Below are 24,768 nucleotides of genomic sequence, written 5' to 3' on the forward strand. Positions count from 1 at the left end.
CAGGATCCAAGATGTCCGGTGGCAATGGAGCGTGGGAGGAGCAACGAATGAGGGACATTGACAGCATCAGGGAGCTGAAGCCGAGCATCCTGAGTGGCCAGCTCGAGAGGTCGGTGGTAGATTGGAGTAGATAGAGCAATTTCCCGGCCAGGATGACGGCTAAAGTCAGGAGGGGTAGCAATCTCGGCGAGGGCCCTAAGGTGATCCATGCCATGGTGCAGAGGGATCCGGTGCGGACCTCCCGGCTGCATGCTGCTCTTTCTCCACCTATCGTCGCCTTGCTGCGGGCCTGGCGGAACCAAGCAGGATGTCAATATGGCCCGTCCCGATATTAAGCCATAGTGGCCTAGCTGAAGAAGTCTGAAAAAACTCACCAGACGACCATGTCAGGCCGACGGTTGTAGACCAATACTAGTAGATAGGAGGTTCCACATCCTCCCTCTTCTTCTCCCTCACACCCATCATACGTACGTACTGGAACCGCTACTCGAGCATCAAGCTGCTGACAAGTCCCCCCCTTTCACAGGTTTGATTAAACAACTATATAGTGGAAGAACGCTAATGCTCTCGGTATTATGAGACAGCCCCCACCCCGTGCATTATCTATAGGAAAAGAAAAGTATGTACTAACAAGAAGTGTGAGCCCGTCACCGTCAAGAGCTCAATCTACGCCCGCGTATCTGCGTCGGTAACCTGCCCTTCTTGGTTACCCTGAGTGTCCATGCTATGTTCATGTTCATTCTCTCGGATGCTCGTCGTATTCCCCGACCCTCTATTCGCACCAGGCTTGTGGAGAACGCCACCGAGCCAGGCTAGACCTCCGCTCCACGAGTCACTTAGACTCCGAAGCCGCGAGAGTGAGGTGGCATCATTTGCGCGCGGAATGCTAGGTCCGTCTTCGGAATTAACCCCAGGAGTCAAGTTCCCGGTACTCAATGGAGCGGTGGCAAGGTCGCCAGAAGATCGAAGTCGACCGCTAGGTACGGGGAATCGAAGGTCATGACCATCTTCACCATTCCCATCCGAATCGTATTCCGGCTCTCTCGCGTCCCGGCCCCTATGGCGAGGGAATCCTTCCAAAACAGTCGTACTCAGCTGTTTTCTCCGGCCCATCCGGTGTTGCAGTCTCCGTCCTTTGCTAGGGCTAATCTCGCCGCGGCGAAGCGTTTCAGCCACCACCGCACTGAATCCAGCCGATATCGTCGGAAGAAGGGGCCCAGGAGAGAACTTTGATATGGAATTGCGTAAATGCCGGGCTGGTGGAGTCTGCGGCACGACGGCTCTTCGGATATTTGATGCCGTCCGTCCATGTCCGGGGGTTGGACCTTCCAGATCACCATCCTCGGCGCCAGGGGCAGGAGGAAAGCGGAGAAGAAATGGCGACTCATGCGCGGCATGTGTCGATTGTGTTGGGGGTGTGGCAGGACGGTGGATAATTGCAGGCTCGGTATTCGGCGTCTGAATGGCCGATTCTAAAGTGTCTGCCCATGGATTCGTCAAAAGCGAGCGAGCATGCAAGGGCGACGAAGGCTCAGAAGACGGTTGTTCGAGAGAATCGGCGGTCAACGACCCGCCTGGGGAAGATGGTGCAACTGACAAGATTCCCCTGGGAGTCCGCTGGTTATCGTCTACATCTTCAATGCCGTGACTAAGGAGCGACCCTGAAGGAGACTGTAGGAGATCATCAGAGGCGGTATGAAGCCTCCGCCCGGTCTTATGGACTTTTCCTTGCGGACCAGGAGGCGGCATATCCACGCTATCACGATAGCGTTCTCCTGCCAGCAGACCAATAGCCTCTTCTTCGTCATCAACAGAGAAGGAAGACTCATTGTCTGCACGAACCCGACCACTGGTGATAAAGTAAACCCCCAGGAATGTTAGAAGACAACCACCCACAAACTTGCTTCCACGCTCGGCGGTAAACGACTCGAAGTCCCGATACAGCACGGCACTTCCGATGATCACGGAGAGCGTGAAAAGCACAAACTGAGTTGGGATAACTTGGGTGGAATCGAATCGTTGCAGAGCTCGATTAATGTACCGAATCTGCATAAGGGCGCTAAACACAAGGACAAAGACCAGTAGGTAGGTCACCGGGAACGTGATAACATGCCACAGCGTGAAGGACAGTAGTGACGAGACACCCTTTGTCGACAACGCAGTATACCCACCTAGTGAGAATAAGCAATCAGTCCCTGAAGTAGCATGTCAAGGTAGGAATATATTGAGACGTACCGAATAGTGCCACCAATCCAACGTCGATCAGGATTGATCGCGACCCATACTTGCCGCTTATGTACATCAGCCCGACAATCAATCCAGCAGAGACGCCCATGTACAGCTCGAATTCCCAGCGCGTGATCATCTCCCAGATGTCATGGGGACCGATCTTCTCTTCCGAGGAGTTAGCGCTCAGAACAACCACTGCCGCCCCCGCGATGGCGATAAGAACTCCCCACAAGTCGCGCTGCCTGAATTTCTCCTTGAGCATGATAGGCGCAATTACGCAGTTCGAGATGAGAGCGACAACGCCTAATGGTGACACGATAGATGCCGGAGCAAATCCATAGGCCATAAAATTTCCGACCTCGCCAAGAGACATGAGCACAATTCCTGCCCACCAGTATGGAGAACGAAGGTACGATTTTCGGCGCAATCGATCACTGCCTGGTCTTGCAGTCCGGTCAGATATCATGGAATCTTGCATATGATCCTGTGAATCCGTGTCGTCGTCCCGATAACGGCCATTCCGTCCGGAGTGGCCGCGGGGTTCCTCATAATGCTCTGGCTCGGAACTTGGAGATTCGTCGCGATAACGACCCTGTAGAGACACATAATTCCTTCCTTGTCTTACTTCTCCGTCAAAGTCGCTGTCATCGACAGTCCCATATGCGCCTGTGCTGTTATGGCCATGGTTTGTGCGTTTCCAATCTAGCTCCTGCTTTAACTTGTCCTGCTCCCACTCCTTATCGATGCGGATGTGAGCATAACGCTGGATGTTGAGAGCCAAGGAGATCAACACATTGCCTGCCAGCGCGGTCACGATCCCGATCAGGGACGACCATTCGTGCATTCCTCCGCCGCTTCCGCCTCCGCCATCATCCGATCCGGGGCTTGGTGTGAACGTAGGTGAAGGTTGGGACGAGGAAGGGAAGTGATACGGCGTGGGCGGAGGCGAGGGAATAGCGGAAGAGGCGAGCGCGGTGAGCAGAACTGCTGCCAGGGGCACCTCTTGCAAGTAAGCCATCCGCGATAAGAGGTTGGTCCAGGAAAATTCGGGGCGCAAGGTAGGCCTAAATAAAGGGCAGGCGCGAAAGGAAAAGGAGGTGCCGAAAGGTCCGCCGCTATCGATGAAATCCTGACCGTAGGATCCGGAAAGTCTCCGGTCGTCGAAAAATCGGCACGGATCGTCCGAGAGATTGACTGTAATCAAGGCAAAACCCTGGAAGCTTTCACAAAATATAATGCTTCAAATGGTGGCATCAGCTTTGGGGCAGGGGTTCATGCTGCTGTGAGCCACCGCATTCTGTATCCCCTAGCGGTAAAGTCCAAGCTCGGGAGTCTGATTATCACCAAAGACAAGAGACTCCAGCAGGGCCACAAAGGCGGTAGTACGGATGCCCGTCGACAGCGAGCGAGATCCGATCGTTCTGTCGTGCACGGATGAAGAGGAGAGTTGGGGACGGAGGTTTGGGACGGGGGGAGGAGGAAGAAGGAGATGCCGAGAGAACCGGCGCGAGAGAACTAGTCGCAGTTCCTACTAACCCGGGCTTAAAAGTCGCTTGGATACGGCCAGTTGCACGTGCAAGCCTACTCAAGTCGGGGGATGGCAGAACCAAGATCAAGCGCAGCATCGTGTGAGATTTGGCGCGAAACAAAAGCCAGAGAGGCTGCAGACTATCGATGTGCAGTCGTGGAATCATTGGCCTGCATGCCTCGTAGGGACAAGCCAGAATGGGCGATCCGGAGAATGGTCGACTGTTCATCGTGGCCCACCCAGCTGCCCCTTCAACGTCATCGAGCAAGCGCCCATTCGGACAACTGACAACTACACTTTCCAATCTGCACGATGATGACTACAATTTTAAAATTCCTCCTGCCGGGTATCTGTTTTGTTTGTTAGAATATGGTTTGAGGCGGTTGATTATTAACACACTTTATCGGCCTCAAGGGGCAAGTCACGCTCAACGCCCGCCCTTGCTCCAAATATATATGTACACATGTTCCAGATTGCTGCGGCTTGTCCACATCATTCTGAACAGCCTTACAATTGAATAAGTAGATCTATCGATTCCAATCCATCGCAATGTTTTAACGCTTTGCCCTCTTCTTATCAGGGCCCTGTTCGCCCTCATCATCACTGATGTCCCGATAGATGGGCGTAGGCTGTGTTTCTTTCCACGCCTTGGTGAAGATTGGGTCTTTTTGGGCCTTGTCTGCATATTTTAGCAAAGCCTCCCGAGGATCCTCATCCCGCATGGAACTGAGGGGAATATTCTCCCGGATATGTTTCTCATCGGGCTGCGACTTTGCGAAAGGTGTCTGGGCCGGCAGGTGAGGTCTCCGTGGATCCCTCGGACGACCAGACGCCGTTAGTCCAATAGTCGGATGACGAGCGGACCAGGTGGCTGAGCTGTAATGAGGGACACCATTGGACCCGACAACCACAGAATCCCCAGAGATACCCTGCGTAAGGTCCATGGTCAAGCTCGGGTCATCATCGATGTGCCGGCGTTTCGGGGCCTTGGACATAACTAGAGCAGCACCCTTAGTCGACATAGTGGGGTTGTACAGAACATGAGTCTCGGCATTTGCTGAGCCGGTGATGATCTGGTTCATCTTCTCATGCCATAGAACGCTGATTACTGGAGATCCTGGGGTGACGGGTGTGACCAGCTCCGGCTTCAGTGTAGCTGGGTTCAAGATGTGCAGGTGTCCCGTCTCTGACCCTGTAAGGACATTGGCCGATGTCGGCGAGAATATGATATTTGACGATGTATACCGAGTGCTAGAAGGATGGGCGACCGTCGTGATGGGTTGCTTGAACTTCCTAGTATCCCAAAGTTTGATCGTGTCATCTCCACCCTTAGTAATGACGAGTCTGCCGTCCGAGCTTATGTCGATTCCACTCGTCCAGGTATCCTTAGTGTGAGCATCCCTAATCTCTGCACTTGGCCGAGTGTGTGGCCCATTTCCACCCCACATCACCAGGCTACCATCGAGTGCAGCCGCAACAAGAACATTAGGGCCACCCTGCTTTGGTGTACCCCATGCAACAGCGGTCATCTTGCTCCGACCAGCGGACCCCGCCATCTTCGACTTGTGTACGATTACCTCCTTTTGTGACCGGCCAACATTGGCATCCCAGATGCGCACTGTACTATCTGTTCCTGCCGTAGCACACAAATTCTCATCGGTTGGGCACCACGCCCCACTGGTCACCTCAGAAATGTGACCCTTGGTGTTGTGAAGATCTCTCAGGTACATATCACCCTTCACGAACTCGGTAATTGTATCGCCATCGCGATTCAAAACTCTCGGTTGCGGCGTGGCAGAAACGACCAGGACGTAGCTAGGGGACAAGGGGTTGAACGCAGCGTAATGCACGGCATGCGCCTCCTGGGCAGCGGACTGCTTTTTGGCTGAAGGATCGACGGACTTGAATGCGCGTACGGTCGATGGTGTCATGGACGCAAAGTCATGTAGCTTGATGGTGCAATCAGTTGAGCCGGTAATCAGTCGCGATCCCGAGGGATCCACGGTCAAGGTAGTCACTGCGCGGTCGTGTGTCTTGAGAGTGAGTTCATGGGACACCGGAAACTCGTCTTCATCATCGGAATTATCATCGGAGTCATCGCTCCCATCGTCGCTACCTGAGCCATTCTTCTGATTCTCTTCCGCAGCCTTGGTGTTCACCTCAGCGCTTGACTGTTCAATAAAACCCGCTTTTTCGTCGTCGCCATCAGGCTTAACAGATACTTCTGCGCGCTTGGTGCGATCGATCTGCGCGTTCACATCAGCTTTCTTCTCTTGTCGGCCAAAACTGGTCGGAAAGAATCTCTTGAAAGCCTCCTCGTCAAAACCTTCCATTATGGCACTGGGTCTTTCAACTGTTAGAAGTCTTGAAGGAAATGACTTCAGATGGCATTGATGATGATGTTCTGATGTTTGTTAGGTTTGGGGGCTTTGCAATGTTTGCTTTTTCACGTGATGATAAGATAATGAAGCTGCTCGATAAGCACTTGGCCTTGCGACGTCACCGCGATGCAGCTGGACGAAGTCAGATGTTCTTGATATTGTCCGCCATTCGGTTGGCAGAGATATATGGTACGTGAAATCAGATTATAGGGCTATATCATTCTCATTATATTCGCCTCTGAGCACCTGCAGTTCGAGCTAGAACCATTTGACTCAGTGACCGATTCAAGCCCCGATGTCACTGGTAACCGATCCAAAGTCTATGGAGCGGTCGGTTACGTCCATTTTATAAGACATGATGGCAGCTATAGTAGTAGTCCCTGCTGATTGCATGGCATGAAATCCTGCAACTGCAGTCAAGAGGTTTATAACAGCATTTGCATAATTGCCTCGCCAGAATCCCACTACTGCTATCATCGTAAGAATACACTAGAATAGATTCTTGACCTAATCTCACCGCACTACATATATAGACCTAAGAGAGATCTAAGTACACCATCAACACCGGGCGTCTACAAGTACAGTCCCTCCACTGGACCTCCATCCTGCTTTGTCTTCATGATCCGCTCTCTGGCCGCACGGAAGTCGTCCATCTGCACCCTCATCCGGCGCTCTCTCAGAGCCATCAAACCAGCCTCAGTGCAGATAGCCCGAATATCGGCACCTGAGAGGTCATCCTTCTGGTTGATAAACTCATCAAGATCGACATCATCACCCAGTGACATCTTGGAAGTGTGCAACGTAAAGATCTTCTTCTTGGTGTTTTCTGGAAGTCATTAGCAAACCGGCAGAGGAGATAGACCGAGAAGTACTTACGGTCGGGGTTTTCGAAAAGAATCTTTCTGTCAATACGACCCGGACGGATAAGAGCAGGATCCAACGTTTCGATCTTGTTCGTAGCCATAATAACCTTGACATCACCCCGATCATCGAATCCATCAAGTTGGTTAAGGAGCTCAAGCATAGTACGCTGGATTTCTCGCTCACCACCCGACGTGGAATCATAACGCTTCGTACCGATCGCATCGATTTCGTCAATGAAAACAATAGAAGGCGCATGCTCAGCCGCAACCTGGAAAATCTGTCGAACCAGACGAGGACCATCTCCAAGGTATTTCTGGATCAGCTCGCTACCAACAATGCGAAGGAAAGTTGCACTGGTTTGGTTCGCGACGGCCTTGGCCAATAGCGTCTTTCCGGTACCGGGAGCACCGTAAAGGATCACACCTTTAGGTGGCTTAATACCCATCTCCTCATACAGCTCCGGATGGAGCAGTGGAAGCTCGACAGACTCGCGGACTTCTTGAATCTGAGTCTCCAAACCACCAATATCGGCATATGATTCCGTAGGAGCTTTGTCGAGCTTCATCACTGACACGAGGGGGTCAGACTCTTCAGTGAGCACACCGACGACCGAGACCGACTTGTGGTGCAGAAGTATGCTAGCACCAGGCTCGAGCAGGTCTTTGTCCACAAACGACATGATAGACACGTAGTATTCCGGACCAGTCGCGCTCGAGACAATCGCATGATCGTCATCGATCAACTCTTCTAAGTTGCCGACACCCATGGGGCTGCCTCTCATGTCGTCAACGCGGCTTCTCTCATCGGCGTTTCTGTCCATGATGTCAAGATCACCACGGCTCGCAGTATCCAGTGCAGCCTGGGCCTTAGTCTTGCGTAGGCGCTCCATGTTCTCCACGTATTCCTCCTCTAACAACAGATGGTCGTGGACCCGTTGCATCCGGAGGTATCGTAATTTGCATCGTGATGTCGGGAAGATTTCTGGAAGCTTGGAAGCAGTACTCGGACCTGCAGCCTTGCGCTTCTTACGTCCAATGCGAGTCGTGGGCGGTGGAGGGGGTTCGTATCTGGGCTTGTCCTTCTGCGCAGGAACGTACTGTAAGCCCACCGCATCCATCTCGGAGTTTATGGCATGCATACCTTCTTGTCCTTCTCATCTTTTCCATCGCCACCGGCGCCTCCGCCGATGTTGGACTGCTGGTTACCCTGTTGTAGAGATCGGTTAGATGAAGTGACATCAGGAGCCGACAAGAGCTGTCGGCAAGGGCGAAGGCTGGCCACGAACCATAGTCCCAGAATGTGACAGGGAAAAGACTCTTCAGAGGAGACTATTCAAGAGTGTAGGAGATAATTCTGGGTAGCCACGGAATGCGTGAATAGCGTGAGGAGATGGGTGGTGGATGAGGGAGGATGAGGGCGTGAAGCTGATGAGTTGAGCAGCTGGGAAGCTGTTGTCGCCATCCGCTCGGGCCTTGGCAACCGTCCAGCGCATTGGCCGGCACGTGATGTGAATCGGCATCATCGCTGCCTGAGAGCCTTGATGCCTTGGTGATGTGGTGCCTTAATGCCTTTGTGCCTGAATAAATAGTCGCCGATCACATAGGCATCTGCCTGGGCCTCTCGACCAATGACCAGGCTAGTACTTAGCTTCGTCCTTAAGGCAGTTCTACTCCGTCAAGCCAAGGCGACGGGTCATTTTCCCTTGGCTTCCTACTTACTGTAGGTCTTCTTCTTCATCTTCCTATTTTTGATGAGGCCCGTACTTACCGTGCCATATATATATAGACCACTGGCCAGCTGGATCCCGCTTTCACATCTTAGTACTCCTTGTACCGTGTGTTGATTCCCTCCTGTTCCATAGTTTAGCGCTCTACTATCACTGACGAGCGCTTACGCCCCGCCGAGAGCATTGATCCCCCTCATTTTCCACCACCTCGAGCGCCCCCCCCACCAGATTAGGTGAGGCTGTTACAGATCGGTCGTAGGTCACCAACTTCCATGTTTTCTTTTTCTTTTCCCTCTTCTCCCTTGTCTCCCTTGCCAGAGACTGTTCGTTGTATTCCATAGTTCTTTCATAGCCACCACAGGCTGACGAAGCTCAAACAGTCTTATACTTCCCAATATCTTTTCATTCTTATAGTTTCCCATCCTTGACAGGTTCCTTCGGCAAAGGACGCCGGATCCTCAAGGTTGACCACCTCAAAGCAAGACACCTCGAACCATGGCTTCCAATCGAGCTAGACGCATCGCGAAGGAGATCGCCGACATCCATGCCGATACCCAGTCGCAGATCACAGCCGAGCCACTGGGCAGTGAGGAGGACATCACACACCTTCGAGGCTCGTTCCCAGGGCCTCCAGGCACCCCTTATGAAGGCGGTAATTATACAGTTGACATCAAAATCCCGAACGAATATCCATTCCGGCCTCCTGTAATGAAGTTTGTTACGAAGGTCTGGCATCCTAACATCAGCAGCCAGACGGTAAGTCTCCTCAGCTCTCGCAAGGTTAACATGACTTTGATTGATATCCTGATGACATTGATCTTCAGGGCGCTATCTGCCTAGATACTCTCTCCTCGGCGTGGTCGCCAGTCCTGACGATCAAGTCCGCTCTTCTGTCACTGCAATCTCTGCTCAGCACCCCAGAACCCAAGGACCCTCAAGATGCAGAGGTTGCCGGCATGCTTATTCGGAGACCGCAGGAATTCGCACGTGTTGCTCAGGAGTGGGCTGTTGTATACGCGGGGGCCCCTAGAAAATACGCTGGTGAAGGCAGTGGCGGGGTGACGGATGAAGCCCTTCGGCTCCAGGAGCTCAAATCGAGGGAGGAGCAGGAGCAGGAAGATCTGTCCAAGTAGGTGCACAATCTTGCAACTGTGTCTGCTTTTTCGCTAACCTTTGTGTACAGGTACGACGGTTACAACAAAGACTTGATCGACCGATTTTGTAGTATGGGCTTTGACATCGACCGTGTGGTATCGGCCTTTGTTTTCTTTGGCATTGATCGGATGGATGGGGAAGACTATGAGCTGGAGGAGGCGTACATGGGGGACATTACTGCGCGGCTCCTGGGCGAACCGTAGACGACGTGGTGGACGACCAGGGGTTGGGATGGTTCTAGATTTTGCAATAGCGACGGTGCCGGGCGACTTAGTCGGGTTTGTTCTCTACATTGTGGATGACTTTTTGTTCCTGCGAACCAAGACCTGATTTTTTCGAGGTTCTCAAAGTTCTCACGTTGTGATGACCATTGTCTAATACATACTTTCGCTTCTTCGCATTTTTTTTGATACAGCTTATCTAGGATGACAATTCAATTTGCGCGGTCTCTCTCTGAATGGATTAGAAGCAACCCCCAGTAGTTCAAGTGCCCCTGTTACACGGACGTCGACAGTCTTCAAGAATTGAGGCGGAGGTCATTGGTGGGTGAAGACAGGCGCCTATCGATAAGCACGTGGATTTGCGGCGGCCTTCAACTTCTCCGACGCAGACACTTCGAACACTTCTGCACTGCACCTCCTGACCAGCCCCTTCCACCATGATCGAAGACGACGTGTACCGATCATCCTCCCAGTTCCGACTGTGGTCCTTCACCGAAGCATCTCTGAAATCATTACGAGCAACCACCAACAGCGTCGCGAGTGACCGGGTGCGAGCAGCTCTGCGACGAGCACAAGATGCCCGACGATCCGCCAACTCCTCCACAACAGGGACACCAGCCCCCGGAAGTGATGCGGAGAGCAAAGGAACGGAGGAGAAAGCAATCGATTGCCTGACACCAGAGGAAGAGCAGCAGGTGGTGGACTACTACTCCGAACAGATCATACAACTCGGCGAGAACTACAAGCCACCGCTTCCAACCATAGTGCGAGTACGTAAATCCTCCTCCCCTCACCCTCCCTTCACCTCATCCATAACTGACCATCTCAATCCTAGGCCACAGCAATTCAATACCTCCGTCGCTTCTACCTAACCAACTCGCCGATGACCTACCACCCGAAACAAATCATGCCATGCGCCCTCTTCCTCGCCACCAAAACTGACAACTACTACCTCTCCCTCCGGCAATTCACCGAAGGCGTCCCCGGCCAGCCCTCTGCAGAAGATATTATCGCCCCCGAATTCCTCGTCATGCAAAGCCTCCGCTTCACCTTTGACGTGCGCCACCCCTTCCGCGGCCTCGAAGGCGGAGTCATGGAACTCCGCGCCATATCCCAAGGTCAAGGACAACCGGCACCACACCTCCCAGGACAGACCCCCGAAGACCTACGCCGGAGCCTCCTGTCCCTATCCCCATCCTCAGCATCAGCAACTGCGATGAACGACCGCATCTCTCGCGCCCACCACGCCACCCGCGAGATTCTCAAAACCGCCGCGCAAATCACAGACGCCTACTTCCTCTACACGCCCTCGCAGATTTGGCTCTCCGCGTTCCTCATCTCCGATCGTCCCTTAGCTGAATACTACCTCGACACCAAACTCGGCGGCCCCATCACATCCCAACAAGAAGGAAACCCCCTCTACGCTCTCCGCACCAAGCTCCTCCTCACACTCAACAACTGCGCCACCATCCTCCAGGCCTACAAATCCCTCGCCTCAGACGACGTCCGCATGAAAACCCTAAAGCGCATCATCGGAAAGAAACTCTACCACTGCCAAAACCCAGAGAAAGCCAACCTCGCAGGCCAAAAACGCATCCCCGCTGCCGCCGCCGCAGCGGCCTCAACAGCGACCGGCGAATCCGGAACATCAGAGAGTGAAATAGAGCGTCTGGCAAAGAAGAGGAAGCTCGAACGTGGGAATGAGCCGAAAGATCTTTTTGGAGGAGAGTTGGTCATGCAACGGACCAAGGAGAAGCAATTGGAAGGTCAAGGGCAGCAACAATAGGACGCAGGATCCTTTTTCCTTTTTACCTTTAGAATATATTTTTTGAATGGGGACGGAAGTTCATTATCGTTTTGAGCGTGCAGGTAGGCGCAATGCATGGAAAAGCATTTATTGGTTTGGACGAATGTGCTTTGCGGTTAGTCTTAATTACATATTCAATAGAGGTGCAGCTCAGTATTATGTCTGCGATTAACCGACTAAGAATCTAGATTTCGACAGTAGTTCCTTTGAAGCTACTAGACTGAAAATCTTGCACGCACTAGGAAAGCTACGGTTCAAACATATATATAGAAAAGGGAATGATATCAAATTGAACCCTCAAACGCTCAAGTCTAGTAGGGGATGAGGTATGAAACAGACCATCTAAAACAAGCACCCAAATAATGAGCAAGATATCTCCAGGTATTTAAAGACGAAAAACGGACAACCCCCCAATGTCATTCAGGATGGATCATCTCTCCTGTAAGAAACTTTTCCCCCTACAGCCTTTTATTTGCATGTGTCGTCTCTAACATTCCAATCATAAACAAGAAAACCAAAAGCATGTTGCGTTGGCTTCTTAGACAGCACCCTCAGAAATCATCTTCTTGCGGAGGTGGTTCTTGTACTCGCCGATGGTTCCGTTCCAGCGGGTGACGGTCTTGTTCTCACAGACCATGATGTCCTTGGCGATCTTGTCGAGCAGACGGAAATCGTGGGACACGACGACAACACCACCGCTGTAGGCGTTGATGGCATCGGCCAAACTGTCGATGGTGGGGATATCGAGACCGTTGGTAGGCTCGTCCAGCAAGATCATGTTGGGGGATTCGATGGCCAACAGGGCGAAAACGATACGACTCTTCTGACCTTCGGACAGGGTACCCATGAGGGCAGTCTGGGACTCACCGCTGAGACCGTAACGGCCCAGCTGCTGGCGCCAGTACTGGTAGTCCTGACTCTTCTCGGGGAACTTGTCACGGACAAACTCCAGGGAAGACTTGGTCAGATCCAGCTGCTCGGCGGAGTGCTGACTGTACATGCCCAGCTTCAAGTGAGTGTGACGGCTGACACGACCACCAATGGGGCTCAGCTTGCCCGTCATAATACGCAGCAGAGTGGACTTTCCGACACCGTTAGGTCCGACAAGGGCTGTGCGGGAGTCCATGTCGACACCGAAGTCCAGGTGCTCATAGAGGGTGTCCTCCCACTTTCCAGAGTAGGAGAAAGAGACGTCGTCGAAAGACAGGACGGGAGGAGGAAGCTTCTCGACGTCGGCGAAGCGGAAGCTGAAGACCCGATCGGGAATGACGGGCTGGATGAAACCATCGGCTTCCATCTTGTCGAGGATCTTCTGACGGGACTTAGCCTGTCTGACCAAGTTGGCGTAAGTACCGGCGGAAGCAATGAACTTCTTGATGTGAGCGATTTCCTCCTGCTGCTTGGTGTAGGCCTTCATCTGGTTGGTTTCCTGCTCAGCGCGGGTCTTGTGGTAAGAGTCGTAGTTACCACCGTAGTAGAGGAGCTGCTTCATGCGCATGTCGATCATGTTCGTGCAGACACCGTTCAGGAAATCCATGGAGTGGGACACGAGGATGAGGGTACGCTCCCACTTCTTCAGGTATTCTTCCAACCACACACAGGCTTCGAGATCCAAGTGAGCAGTGGGGTCGTCCAGCAGAAGCAGGGAAGGCTTGACGAAGAGGGCCTTGGCAAGGGCCACACGCATACGCCAACCACCGGACATGTCCTTGGTCTTCTTGTGAATAGTCGTCTTGTTGAAACCCAGACCCGTCAGGATCAGGGAGGCACGGGTGTGGAAGGTCGAGGGGTCCATCTTGTCCATACGCTAGAGAGAAGGTTAGAGAAGAATGGATGCAAAATGGCGAGGAAACTCACGTCGTACAGATCCTCAAGGATAGGGCTGTCAGGGCCTTCCTTCTCGAGGATTTCTTCGGCCTGCTTCTCCATACGGTCGAGCTGGTTCTGGGCCTCAGTGACAACCCACTCAAGGGCACCGAGGTCACTGGGAGGGGCACCCTCGTTGAGAAGGTAGATATCAATGTGCTCGGGGATAGGGTACTCGCGGGTGGCGATAGACTTGAGAAGAGTGGACTTTCCACAGCCGTTCTCACCAAGGAGACCGTAACGACGACTGAAGTTGAGTTCGAGGGTAGAGTCGGTGATAAGGACCTTTCCGTGGAACACCAGGGAGGCGGAGGTGACCTTGACGTCGCGGGAGGCGGGCAACGAAGCAAGAACACCGGTAGTGACACGATCGGAGAGACCGTGCTTGTCCATCTGGGCAGTCAACTTCTCGACCTCCTTCATCTTCTCGTCGGTGGTCGCAGGCTGCTCATCGCCCTCGCCGTCGACGACAGGGGTGTCCTCAGCATCCTTCTTAGACTTGGAAGTCTTCTTCTTGTCGCCATCAGCGGCACGCTTGGCCAGACGAGCGGCTTTGGAAGCGGACACCATTTTTGTAGATAGAGGGTCGTTGATGGGGAGGGAAAGAGGGGGAGGGAGGGAGGTGGGAAGGCGGAAAGGAAGAAGACGGTCAGAAGCCAGAAGCTGTCCGTGAAGGCGAGAAAAGGGAAAAAAAGAACTCGAGCGAAGGTGGACCAGTAATAGCGGGGTGGGAGGGGGGCGACCGAAAGTCTTCTGAGTGGGGGAGGTTCCTTGGATAGCCCTTATCGATAGGCCGTCGGGATTCAGATCGGGGGGTTCTGTTGGATATTAAGAAAAGAGAAAAAAGGGAAGAAATAAAGTGGTTCGATATATACGAGACCAAAAGGTCCTCAACTCAGGATCCGAGCGAGTTCGATAAGAATGTGCAAGGCAACAAAGAGGAAGGCAAGAACAGAGATGGAGGATGGAGGGTGTTTCTGGCCTCGAAAATTCCTTCAGTGGGCGGCTGAGGCCCGCTGTGATTGGTTCCACGACGTCACAGCACGGGACGTGGCGCACGCTTGCCGCATTGGGCATTCATTATCACGTGAATCAGAGCCTTACGCCCAAGGCAGGGCCGGCTAATGGTCAGCAATGAGCAAACCGAGCAAAGATGACGAACGGGACTCCACCAACACTAACTCGGAGATATTACATAGAAGATTAGAAGCGTGCTTTCTTTATGAGCACCATTGGCAAGGAAGTCGTTCTCAGTACACAGAGTACGGAGGACTGAGTACTTTTCTAAAAAAATAAGACGTCGCTCAGCCAACGGTGCCACTATAAAACTTCCCTTCCCGGTTAGCTTGGTGGTTGATTGGCTGGGAATCTGTTGCGCATGATTGCAACGACCAGCCTGCTTCTTACCTCTTCTACAACTCCAGACCTACCTACGACGCACTACTGTACATACCGCTAATTGCTCATAAACAGAACTTTGTCCAGGTACAACTAGGCCGATTCTGTGTATCATCTTCTTATTGGATAGCTATATTCGTTCGCTAATCCTCCTCAAGACAAGCATCTCCTGTTCCGTCACTGTGAAATTATCTGGCAGCATGACGCTACCATGTTCGATGAGTATCTGCATCGGAGCGCCAGGAATTGTGTCGTTAGTTGAAATGGAAGCGGCGCTTCCTTCTTTCGCTTGCCTGGCGCTTTCCGGGTCCTCGGGCTTGGGCCGCTCCAAAGACTGCGGCGTCCACCAATAGATAGGAAAGCGGCGTTGGATATTGTTGATGAGCAAAGCCACCGCTTGCATGAGCACACATCCCAGCAGCATGATGAGGATCAAGTACCAGCCCACATCATATGACTGTGTGACAGCAAGCAGGGCCGTCGCACCAGCAGGAGGGTGGATTGTATTTGTTAATGTCATGATAGCAGTGGTGATAGCACACGCGAGAGCCCCTCCGACTTGCGGCATGGAGTGAGCATTTTCGTTGAGCGCGAATAGTTTGCCGATCGCGACGCCAACGAAACTAGCAATAACCTGACTCAGAACGGCATTCCGTGGCTGGGCAAAGGGTGATTCGATGGCAGAGAATTCCAAGACAGCAGCAGCACCCTATGAGCATGTTAGTCACCTTGAGCAAGACTTGGGTCCGGTTGTCCAGCTGAGTACGTACAAAACTGGCCACAATGATCGGGGCATGGTGGGCTTGGAAGGACGGGACATGCTCAGACACCTCCGCCACGATAAGCACACCGCAGAAGACACCGATCAAGGCCCAGAAGGCAACCACAAGGTTTCCCAGGGGTTTCGGGGGTATAGTCTCTCTGTATCCGAAAAAGCGGGAGATTGGCCGGGGCAGCCGACGCCACGGTGGAGGCGGAAGATATGGGTTGAGATGGGCATCGATGTCCACATGTAGGCGAGAAAAGTCGATGCGCTTAAGCATGGACGTCGACTGAGAATGTTGAGTACTCATGACTTCAGTACTGCCGGTAACCAGCCCGGGCAGTTCTAAGGCTCACAATACAACCCGCAAGCCTGGAGATTTCGATAGTCAGACACAGCCGTCAAACGTCAACGAAGGGAGCCCCGGAAATGTCATGGGAGATCAATACAACCGCGAATAAACGGGCAGTTGAGCACACATGTTTGAGGGGAAATGACAGAAGCAAATTTTAGCCTGTGGCCCTGAATTGAAACAGACCACCCGGCAGGCATCAGTTTGATTAAGAGGAGACCTGACGGGTCCATATCAGGGGGGTGAGAATGAAAACTTGCCTGGACTACGTTGGGTCACTGGGTGACAGGAGGAAAGGGAAACTAAATATAATGGAGCAATCTCATTGGCAGGTTGAAACAGACGATGCGCAAGCGGACAGGGCCATTATGGGGTTGCTGGAGATTAAAATACTAGCATGGGCCATGGGGCCATTGTCGAGGGCTGCTGAGGAGTCATGGAAGAACCGGCACCGGAAAGACTTCTCCAACATCACGACGGACAGGATCTCCGCGGAGGAGAGGAGGAACGCAGCAAGAATGCAACGATGAGCTGGAAGCCATTGATGCACTGGAACCGACTTCCCCCAGAAACCCTTTCGTCGTCGGGTGGAAGTCACTTGCCTGCCACTCAGCATATTCGAGTTGGGTAATGGAAACCCCGTTTGGGGTCTAGCGTCGGGGCGAGCTGCGATGAGGTCACTGGGCCGTAACATTACGCCGACCGTTACCCGACCTTGGGGAATTCCTTGGGCGTTTTCTGACTCGTTTCCGTATTGGTACCGTGTAATCAGGGCGAACCTCATCCATGCCGAGCCTGAGCAATTGTCGATCAATCTGGGGTCTCCAAAAAAAGGCGCGAACCTTCTTGGGCCCTCGTCAGACTCGCCCGGATCAGTGGAAGCCAGGTACGGTGTGTTACCGTGCTGGCTGCACAGAAGCCACCTACGGAGTACGACGGTCCAAATTTTCGCCCACAGGAGGTGGAGCACGCTAATAATTAGCATTGTTAAAACATTTCTGCTGTATCATGTCACCCAGAGACATCCAATCTACACGGCGCGTACATTTCTAGCATCGTTCAATCATCATATTATGGGTAGCGTTACTTTCATTTGGGCATACTTTATACATCCACGGTCTTGCCCAGCTTGGAACTCTCCTGAGTCAACTCGATCAGCCGGATAATCTCACGGGCTTCGGCTCCGCTGGCAGGGAGATCACCCTCTCCAGCAAGGGCCCGCGCCAGCTTCCTGTAGTACTCTGTCCAGGTAGGTGGCTCCACCGTGGGTGCAACTTCCTTAACAAACTTGCCGTCCTGAACGGTGGTGAGTGTACCTAGGCAGAACTGTCAGCATATCTCGCTACCTGGGCAAAAAAATCCTTGACCTACCATATCTCTCTGAGGGCTCTCTGCCAAATCCGCTGTCGCCTGGCTTCGCCCCAGCCCTGAGTTGCTCTTCCTGGATATCGAAGTGGTACTGTTCGAGCATATATACATTAGTGCACTGTTGCCCGACACGTAGGGATTGAATTGCCTCACCTTCTTGAAGCTGCCCTTGTCTCCCCGAACCCAGAAACGCAGTTGTTCGCTATCCGGGCTCACGACGCCAGCCTTGACCGTGGCAAGAACACCCTTGGGGTAGTGGAGCAGAACGGTGAAAGAGTCCTCGAATCCGGAAGTGTTCACTTCTCTCTGGGAGCCGATGAACGCAGTCACGCGCTCCGGCTTGCCGAGCAGGTAGACGGCCTGGTCCAAGAGGTGGGATCCCAGGTCGTAAATGGAACTGCCGCCAGGGATGACCTTGTTCTTCCACTTCGAAGCATCTGCCGCAGGCTCTTCGGGGCGATGGCGGTCGATGTGAGACTCGAATTCCACCACACGGCCAAGGGAGCCATTCTTCACCAGCTTCGACAAAGTCACGAAATCGGCATCCCAGCGGCGATCTATTGGATACCATTGTCAATTCCAGCCTTCCTCGGAACCTGACTGCGTATATGGAATCACGTACTTTGGTATACAGCCAGGAGCTTGTTCTGCTTGCTGGCGAGGGCAACGAGCTCGTCGGCTTCTTGGGAGGTGGGGGTGAAGGGCTTCTCGCAGACGACTGTTTGGAAACCGAGTCAATAACCATGAAAGGGCGTGACCTGTGAGGGAGTGACATCTGTGGCTGGGGCTTACCGTGCTTTCCATTCTCCAGAGCCAACTTGACCAAGTCATAGTGCGAATCGGGGGCGGTGGTGATGACGACAACGTCCACACCCTCATCCTTGATCATTTCCTCGGCGCTCCGGTAGGACTTGATCCCGGGGTGGTCCTTTTCGGCATCATCGTCGGGCTTGGGGGTTCGCTGCACGACGGCGTAGATCTTGAACTGAGAAACTTCCTGAATGAAGGGGATGTGGAAGGTCTTGGCACTGAGGCCGTATCCCACAATACCGACGTTCCAGGTCTTCGAGGCCATAGTGAGGGGAAGGGTTGCAATGGGGGGAGAATTGGTGTGGATGGAGGGGCAATGGAAAGGGAGCGAACATTCGGCTTTATATACGGACTGGATATCATTGATCTAGCTGCTTACAAACAACGCAAGCCCCTCTCTGCCTCCCCCCAGAGAGTGTGGGGGAAGGTCCTGGCGATGCCGCGACGGCATGTCGGAAACCTTCCACTTTGGGTTCGGCGGGGCAGCGGCAGGCGGCAAAAGCCGATGCGTCACTCTCGGAATTCATTCTGCGCTCTCGCCGATGGTGTCATCCTCGTAGCCATAAACCACAACCCCTCATTTTCTACCATCTACTCCCAGATTCCGACACATCGGGTCACCTCGATCGCATCCTAAAGAGATATCACGTGAGAAAATGCTTACTTTCATCTCTAGAACAGCCAACTTACTCGCGTGGTCTCGGGCTTGACGAGCTTGCTCTCATACACCAGACTCGGGTTCCCGATGATGTCAAACACGGGTGTCGCATCGAGAGGCATGAAGGACTTGACGGACCTCTGAGGCAGGCTGGTCGTATCATAGGACCGAACCGGCCCGGCTTTGGCAGCTTCGCGCTTCTGCTCCACCGTGCTGCGGACATACTCCAAATACGGCGGGTTGCCCGGGTAGAGCACATTGTCCGCTACCACGACTGAGACATCGGGGACGATCTTGCCGAGCTCCTCGCAGAGCTTCAGATCGGTGGTGTACGCGGGCTTATAGTGGTCAATGAGCATCACTTCAACCTGCTTGACATCGCCACTGGCAAAGAGCTTGTCGAGGGACACGTCACTCCGGCCAACAAGGATCTTGACAAAGTCGCGCAAGCCCGCCAGCTCCAGCAACATGTTGGCGATGGCCGCGAACTCGGGGTTCAGCTCCAGACTATAGTAGCGCTTTCCGCCGGCGCGGCGCACGGCATCCCCAAAGAGAATGGCCGAATAGCCAACATAACCGCCGAGCTCGATCATTGTCTCAGGCTTCTTCTCATTGATGATGTCGATGATGAACTTGCCCTTGGCCCGACCGATGTTCATGAAGTGGTATGTTTTGCCGAACTCCTCAATCAGGTCCAGGACTTTCTCGGGGTTACCTTGGATCTCATCGCGGTTAGGCTGGTTATAGATGAAGTGAAGCAGCTTCAGCTCTCGACCCTCCTCGCGCTATCGAAGCTGTCAGGCCAGTGAATACACTATCGAGGATACAAGGCAGGCTTACTGAGCGTTCTACCGGAGGTTGGTGAGGAGTAGCGCTGTCACCCATGGTCGACAATAGACGGTATGTAAAAGAGGAAGGATACTGATAACGTGCAGGCGCAGCAAAGGAAGTGTGGGCTTTGAGGCCACGTTCGAGGGGCCGCAGGTATTTAACAGTGGTGGAAGACGCGCGGGCCAGTTGAGTCGGCGTAAAGGTGGACGACCGTGGCTGATAACGCCGAAGATGTCGCCATATCCTTGTGGTCCACATCATGGCGGTCGCATTGTGATACCTTGGAACGAGAAGCAAATGGAATGGCATCAAGCCTTAGTGGCGCTGTGGTTCACGGCATTGACAAGCTCCGGGCAGTCGGAGATGGTTACCAGATTGGTCAGGATGGGTCCCGTGTTGACCCGTTTCTTTGTCTTGATCTGATAAACTTTCTCCCCTCATCTGGCTTATGGCTTATCTGGCTGGATAGTATGCTCGTGAGTCAGGTTCCAGAGGTTGATGTGCGGGGCATGTTACAGATGCATTTGCCATTGTGAATAGGGTGAATAGGCCGGCTAGGGTGTTTTAATCCGATCAAGGCTGTCCATACGACCCATACGAATGTAGTGAAACAATATTATCATGCCAGCCCTATTGAGGAGGTCATGCGCAAACCTCTCATCAGCCTAGATCACCCCAACCCTGTCTACTCTGACCATATCCCACTCGTATCTCTTTAGGGATATCCATACCTTACTCTCACAATCATACCGAGTACTACACTCCATACTAATAACAATAAGAATAACAAACAAAATAAATCAACCCATCCCCATATGCACGACACGAAATCATCCCCTCCACATGCACACATGCACACATGCATCAGCCATCAAAATCCGAGCCTCGGAAATCCCTCCGCTCCGTCCGCTTCAGCCCCTCCCTCCCCATCCTTCTCTTCCCTCATCCATTTCCCTCCGATGCATACACACTACCAAACAAGCAAATCCATCCTACAGAGTACATAATACATAAACATCAACTAGTAAGTACCCTGCAGTCAACACGCAAATCATCTCACCGGATCTTCCTTATTCCTTTTCCCGCCCACATAGATAGCAAGTACGATAGATAGATAGATATGTACTAATTCAATCCCACCTGCATATGCACGTTTGCGTCCCCAAATCAAAATAAAAAATAATCTAGGTAGGTAAATTGAATTAAGCTACTCCGTGCCTTGGACCAATCAATGATTTCTTCTTATCTGGTAGATGAAACGCCAACGTAGCACAGCGCAGCGCAACGCAGCAGTCAGCAAAAAGTAAGTAAGTGGGTGAATGGGATGGGTGGTTAGGTAGGTAGGTAGGTAGGTACAGCACGGCATGTGCTGTGTTATCCTTTTCCTTATCTTGGTTATTCATTCATTCTTGGTCCCGATATACATACATACCTACCTACCTACCTAGGACTTAATACTTAGAATTGAATAGATAAGAAAGTAGGTAGGTAAGGTATACCGCAAACAACACGCATGAAACCGGAATGTAACATTAACCACCAACCCAACCCAGCCCAACCCAATCCCAAGCCCCATTTCCATGTGCATGTCCAAGACTAGATACTACTAGAGTAAGGAATAATTGCTTTTGTTGGCCTGAAACAACTCCGGGTGCAAAACCCAGCACCGGGCAGGCAAGGACAAGGCGGCCTTCAGCCCAGCCACCTCATCACCCAACACACAGCACAGCACAGCACCCACCCCCTCATCACATATGCGGGCTGACGTGGTCAGTGCTGCGCTGCATTCCACATGAATGCTTAATACTATAATATGATGAATGAAATTTCCGGCGATTCTGGCTGTTTGTCTTTCTTTCTTTCTTTCTTCTTTTCTTCTTTTTTGTGTAGTATCTATATTTAATTGATTTAATTTGTCTTTACGGTCTGTCTACGGGTATACTATACCACACCATACAAACTTGCTAAGCAGAACAACAGAAGGAGATAAGAGGGGAAATAATGGCCGTCCATACTCTCCGTCTCCGACGAGCCATTAGCTCAGCGTCAGCGACAAAAACCCGCAGTTTACAAATCACCCGTTCCATACTCCAACTCCAAGTCCTCGTTCATCTGTTCCGAGTCGCCATTTCCCTCGCTCTCCTACCCCTCGATAATACCATTCTCCTCGGCGCTTACGCGGCACGATGTCTCCCCATTGGCCTCCTATCTGATAGCAAGACTGGGACGCGCCGACGTCAAGCCGCTCTCCGGGATAGTCACTTCCAGCCGAAGACGGTCCTGGTTACGGGGATTGATACGCCGTATGGACTTGCTGTCGCGCGGGGGTGGTTCTACGAGGGCCACCGGGTGATTGGGGCGGAAGTGGGGGAGGGGATGACGGGGGTGCCGTGCGGGGCTAGTATGTCGAGGGTGTTGGCGGGATATTATCGACTTTCGAGGAAAGGGTTTGTGGGGCAGGTGGTGGATGTGGTGGTGAAGGAGAAGGTGGATGTTTGGGTTCCGTGTTGTGAGGATGAGACAGAGGAGGATGCGGCTGCGAAGGGGGTGGTCGAGGCGCGGACGGAGTGCAAGTGCGTGACGTTGGATCGGGGGATGGTGGACTTGATTGCGGATCGGGAGGCGTTTATGAGGTTTTTGGTTGAGAAGGGGTTGCCGGTTGTGGAGAGACACGAGGTGGTGTCGAGGGATGCGGTGCATAAGATCTTGCATCGGTCGCCGACGAAAGTGTGGAAGATGCGGAGGTTGGATGATAGGGAGGTGATGCTGCCAAAGAGGACGCTCAGCTTGACTTATTCGGAGGTCAGTGAGATTCGGATCTCGAGGGAGAGGCCCTGGACGCTGCAGCAGCAGACGAGGCTGGGGAGTTTCTTTGCCGAGATGGTTGTGGTGACTGGGCATGTCAAGGCCTCGAAGATCTATCCGGCCGATGAGCAAGGGGGCTGGGGACAGTCCCCCATGGATCGGGGGCTGGCCACGGCGATTCAGGCGCTGTTGGATCGATTTGCGTCGCAGGTTGGGCCGAGGTTGACGGGCCATATGCGATTAAAGTTGATGGTCGATGAAGAAATGGCTGCAAGCTACCTGCGTTATGTGATTCATATTGATAGCTGTGTGCATGGTGCATCGGCTGTCAGGTATCTCCTGCTGGAGGAGGCGCCGGGGTCGTTGGTGGCTGGGTATCTTGGGGTGTTGACGCCGCAGACAAATGGCGTGGCAGAGGTGAATGTGATGGGGGAGGTGTCCGTCAAGGCCGACATATCAACCCCTCCACGCAAGGGGTTCAGTCTGTCTCGGGCTGTGAAGAAGTGCAACGTGAAGAGGATGGTTCCGGTGTTTAAAGGAGTCGATCGTGCTCTGCAGGAGGGGAGCAAGCTGTTGTTCTTCTGGAAGAACCAGAAGTTCTCCAAGCTCGACCCGATGCCATGGTGGTGGCACGCTCATATCTACCAGCCGTTGAAGGAGCTGGAGATGATTGTGAAGCCGAAGATAGCATGATGCTTTCCATTCATTTGTTTCCTTTGTTGTAGTCAGCGTCAGCGTGGAGGCATGGGAACCACAGGACACGATGTTACGATTAGGTAAAGGAGCATCAGGTGGCGCCTGGGATTTGATTATTGCGGGGGGTTTAATGGCATGTTAATGAATGATTTTGTCACTTGTCTTTAGGAGAATAGATCGGAAGGCAAAGTAATCGGCTGTAAGATCGGCAGGTGGAGCTGGCCAGACTCGGCGGTGCATGCCTCGGTTTCCATGAGAACAGCGTCTTAGCGCTGTCATGAAACCGCTAGCACAGCCCGCTAGGCTGTTACATGCCATGACGGCCTGTCATCCTGCCGTATTTTACTTGCTTACGATCATTCTAAATGTAGATTCCTATCGCCATTACTCTAACACTAGCTAGGTTTGGAGTGATAACCCAAGGATTGAAGATTAAAAGAATGCTGGAACAGACATTACAAGAAGAGGAGACAAACGACCCAGGATGTCAGGACACCTGGTCCTGAGGAGATACTATTTCAACTACTGGTTCGCAACAAAATCCAAAGCCGTACGACATTCAATCGCCCCATCCCCATATCAACCCAAAAGGACGGATATCAGGCGAGGTTCGCGTAATCGGCTGGCTTCGAGCCGGTATAGTTCTCGCCTTAATGAGTCCCGACAGACCAATAAGACAGCTTCATACACATTAGTATAGGCAAATGCTGTTTGGAAGTATATAGCATATCGATATTTGTGAAACATACATCTTCCTTGATCCCATATCGTAAATAACCTGGTCCGTTTCAGGATAATGGACCGTCCAACCTTTAAGACGAAGATGCCTATTTATTCTGATGAGCATCAGCATGCCTTGACATACTATCTGACCACTCAACCCATGATGGGAACAAGCCTATCTTGGATAATCTCTCTATCCAAATGACCAAGACCGTGGATGTGATCCACACTTACCCCCGGAGCTAATGACATGGAAGTCACTCGGAGATAGCCGCCGCCATGAAACTCCGTTGCATCCTGAGTCAGTTCGGCTGCTATGCATGCCTCATTGCCGGTAGTGTAGTGCTCTTTATCCAGGGCCGGTGCTGGGCAGCCTTGAGCTTGTCCATCTAGAATCCAAGCGGATGTTAATGAATTGATACACCATGGCATCATCTGCCAGAGCCATATGCTTGCAGCCTAAACCATACTTGGTGTCATCGTGCCCGCTGTAGAATTTGTTCTAAGAAGCATCAATGCGGGTTCATACCATGAACCAAGAACATCTATCATATTAGCTGTTTTCCGGGCTGACTCTCAATAAAGTT

The 24,768-nt window shown here is 52.5% G+C and overlaps 11 protein-coding genes across 11 annotated transcripts; 3 read left to right on the forward strand and 8 right to left on the reverse strand.

Moving 5' to 3' along the window:
• Positions 1-666: 666 nt before the first annotated feature.
• On the reverse strand, positions 667-3,247 carry BO94DRAFT_586397 (DUF803 domain membrane protein; the record flags this gene model as incomplete). The annotated part of the gene is made up of 2 exons (XM_025615761.1): positions 667-2,171; positions 2,236-3,247. 2 exons carry the CDS (start codon positions 3,245-3,247, stop codon positions 667-669), a joined length of 2,517 nt encoding a protein of 838 aa, XP_025466856.1.
• Positions 3,248-3,408: 161 nt separating this feature from the next.
• Positions 3,409-4,173, reverse strand: BO94DRAFT_98602 (uncharacterized protein). Its single transcript, XM_025617778.1, has 2 exons — positions 4,157-4,173; positions 3,409-4,107 (listed from the first exon to the last, which is right to left on the reverse strand). The coding sequence occupies exon 2, from the start codon at positions 3,984-3,986 to the stop codon at positions 3,570-3,572; it is 417 nt and encodes a 138-aa protein (XP_025466857.1). The 5' UTR covers positions 3,987-4,107; positions 4,157-4,173; the 3' UTR covers positions 3,409-3,569.
• BO94DRAFT_566562 (26S protease regulatory subunit 4) lies at positions 4,119-7,942 on the reverse strand (the record flags this gene model as incomplete). The annotated part of the gene is made up of 4 exons (XM_025614564.1): positions 4,119-6,110; positions 6,550-6,645; positions 6,737-6,923; positions 7,001-7,942. The coding sequence occupies 4 exons, from the start codon at positions 7,940-7,942 to the stop codon at positions 4,312-4,314; spliced, it is 3,024 nt and encodes a 1,007-aa protein (XP_025466858.1). The 3' UTR covers positions 4,119-4,311.
• Positions 7,943-8,910: 968 nt separating this feature from the next.
• Positions 8,911-10,333, forward strand: BO94DRAFT_535979 (E2 ubiquitin-conjugating protein UBC1). Its single transcript, XM_025611911.1, has 3 exons — positions 8,911-9,484; positions 9,553-9,857; positions 9,912-10,333. Exons 1-3 carry the CDS (start codon positions 9,224-9,226, stop codon positions 10,084-10,086), a joined length of 741 nt encoding a protein of 246 aa, XP_025466859.1. The 5' UTR covers positions 8,911-9,223; the 3' UTR covers positions 10,087-10,333.
• Positions 10,334-10,358: 25 nt separating this feature from the next.
• BO94DRAFT_98638 (TFIIH complex kinase subunit CCL1) lies at positions 10,359-12,170 on the forward strand. The gene is made up of 2 exons (XM_025617779.1): positions 10,359-10,874; positions 10,940-12,170. The coding sequence occupies exons 1-2, from the start codon at positions 10,542-10,544 to the stop codon at positions 11,888-11,890; spliced, it is 1,284 nt and encodes a 427-aa protein (XP_025466860.1). The 5' UTR covers positions 10,359-10,541; the 3' UTR covers positions 11,891-12,170.
• On the reverse strand, positions 12,070-14,716 carry BO94DRAFT_518373 (ATP-binding cassette family ATPase ARB1). The gene is made up of 2 exons (XM_025610031.1): positions 13,769-14,716; positions 12,070-13,718 (listed from the first exon to the last, which is right to left on the reverse strand). The coding sequence occupies exons 1-2, from the start codon at positions 14,345-14,347 to the stop codon at positions 12,450-12,452; spliced, it is 1,848 nt and encodes a 615-aa protein (XP_025466861.1). The 5' UTR covers positions 14,348-14,716; the 3' UTR covers positions 12,070-12,449.
• Positions 14,717-15,241: 525 nt separating this feature from the next.
• BO94DRAFT_535981 (HPP family protein) lies at positions 15,242-16,662 on the reverse strand. The gene is made up of 2 exons (XM_025611912.1): positions 15,946-16,662; positions 15,242-15,884 (listed from the first exon to the last, which is right to left on the reverse strand). Exons 1-2 carry the CDS (start codon positions 16,216-16,218, stop codon positions 15,306-15,308), a joined length of 852 nt encoding a protein of 283 aa, XP_025466862.1. The 5' UTR covers positions 16,219-16,662; the 3' UTR covers positions 15,242-15,305.
• Positions 16,484-17,770, reverse strand: BO94DRAFT_98766 (uncharacterized protein). Its single transcript, XM_025617780.1, has one exon. It carries the CDS (start codon positions 17,273-17,275, stop codon positions 16,613-16,615), a length of 663 nt encoding a protein of 220 aa, XP_025466863.1. The 5' UTR covers positions 17,276-17,770; the 3' UTR covers positions 16,484-16,612.
• Positions 17,274-18,774, reverse strand: BO94DRAFT_566568 (putative NAD binding Rossmann fold oxidoreductase). The gene is made up of 5 exons (XM_025614565.1): positions 18,451-18,774; positions 18,281-18,376; positions 17,812-18,215; positions 17,662-17,749; positions 17,274-17,606 (listed from the first exon to the last, which is right to left on the reverse strand). The coding sequence occupies exons 1-5, from the start codon at positions 18,731-18,733 to the stop codon at positions 17,395-17,397; spliced, it is 1,083 nt and encodes a 360-aa protein (XP_025466864.1). The 5' UTR covers positions 18,734-18,774; the 3' UTR covers positions 17,274-17,394.
• A 261-nt stretch (positions 18,775-19,035) lies between these two features.
• Positions 19,036-20,011, reverse strand: BO94DRAFT_575830 (O-methyltransferase; the record flags this gene model as incomplete). Its single annotated transcript, XM_025615101.1, has 3 exons — positions 19,036-19,101; positions 19,159-19,911; positions 19,967-20,011. 3 exons carry the CDS (start codon positions 20,009-20,011, stop codon positions 19,060-19,062), a joined length of 840 nt encoding a protein of 279 aa, XP_025466865.1. The 3' UTR covers positions 19,036-19,059.
• A 1,712-nt stretch (positions 20,012-21,723) lies between these two features.
• BO94DRAFT_98853 (uncharacterized protein) lies at positions 21,724-23,696 on the forward strand. The gene is made up of 2 exons (XM_025617781.1): positions 21,724-21,881; positions 21,938-23,696. Exon 2 carries the CDS (start codon positions 21,959-21,961, stop codon positions 23,453-23,455), a length of 1,497 nt encoding a protein of 498 aa, XP_025466866.1. The 5' UTR covers positions 21,724-21,881; positions 21,938-21,958; the 3' UTR covers positions 23,456-23,696.
• Positions 23,697-24,768: the final 1,072 nt, after the last annotated feature.

This window comes from Aspergillus sclerotioniger (genome assembly GCF_003184525.1).
Source record: "Aspergillus sclerotioniger CBS 115572 chromosome Unknown BO94scaffold_16, whole genome shotgun sequence".
Lineage (NCBI taxonomy): Eukaryota > Fungi > Ascomycota > Eurotiomycetes > Eurotiales > Aspergillaceae > Aspergillus > Aspergillus sclerotioniger.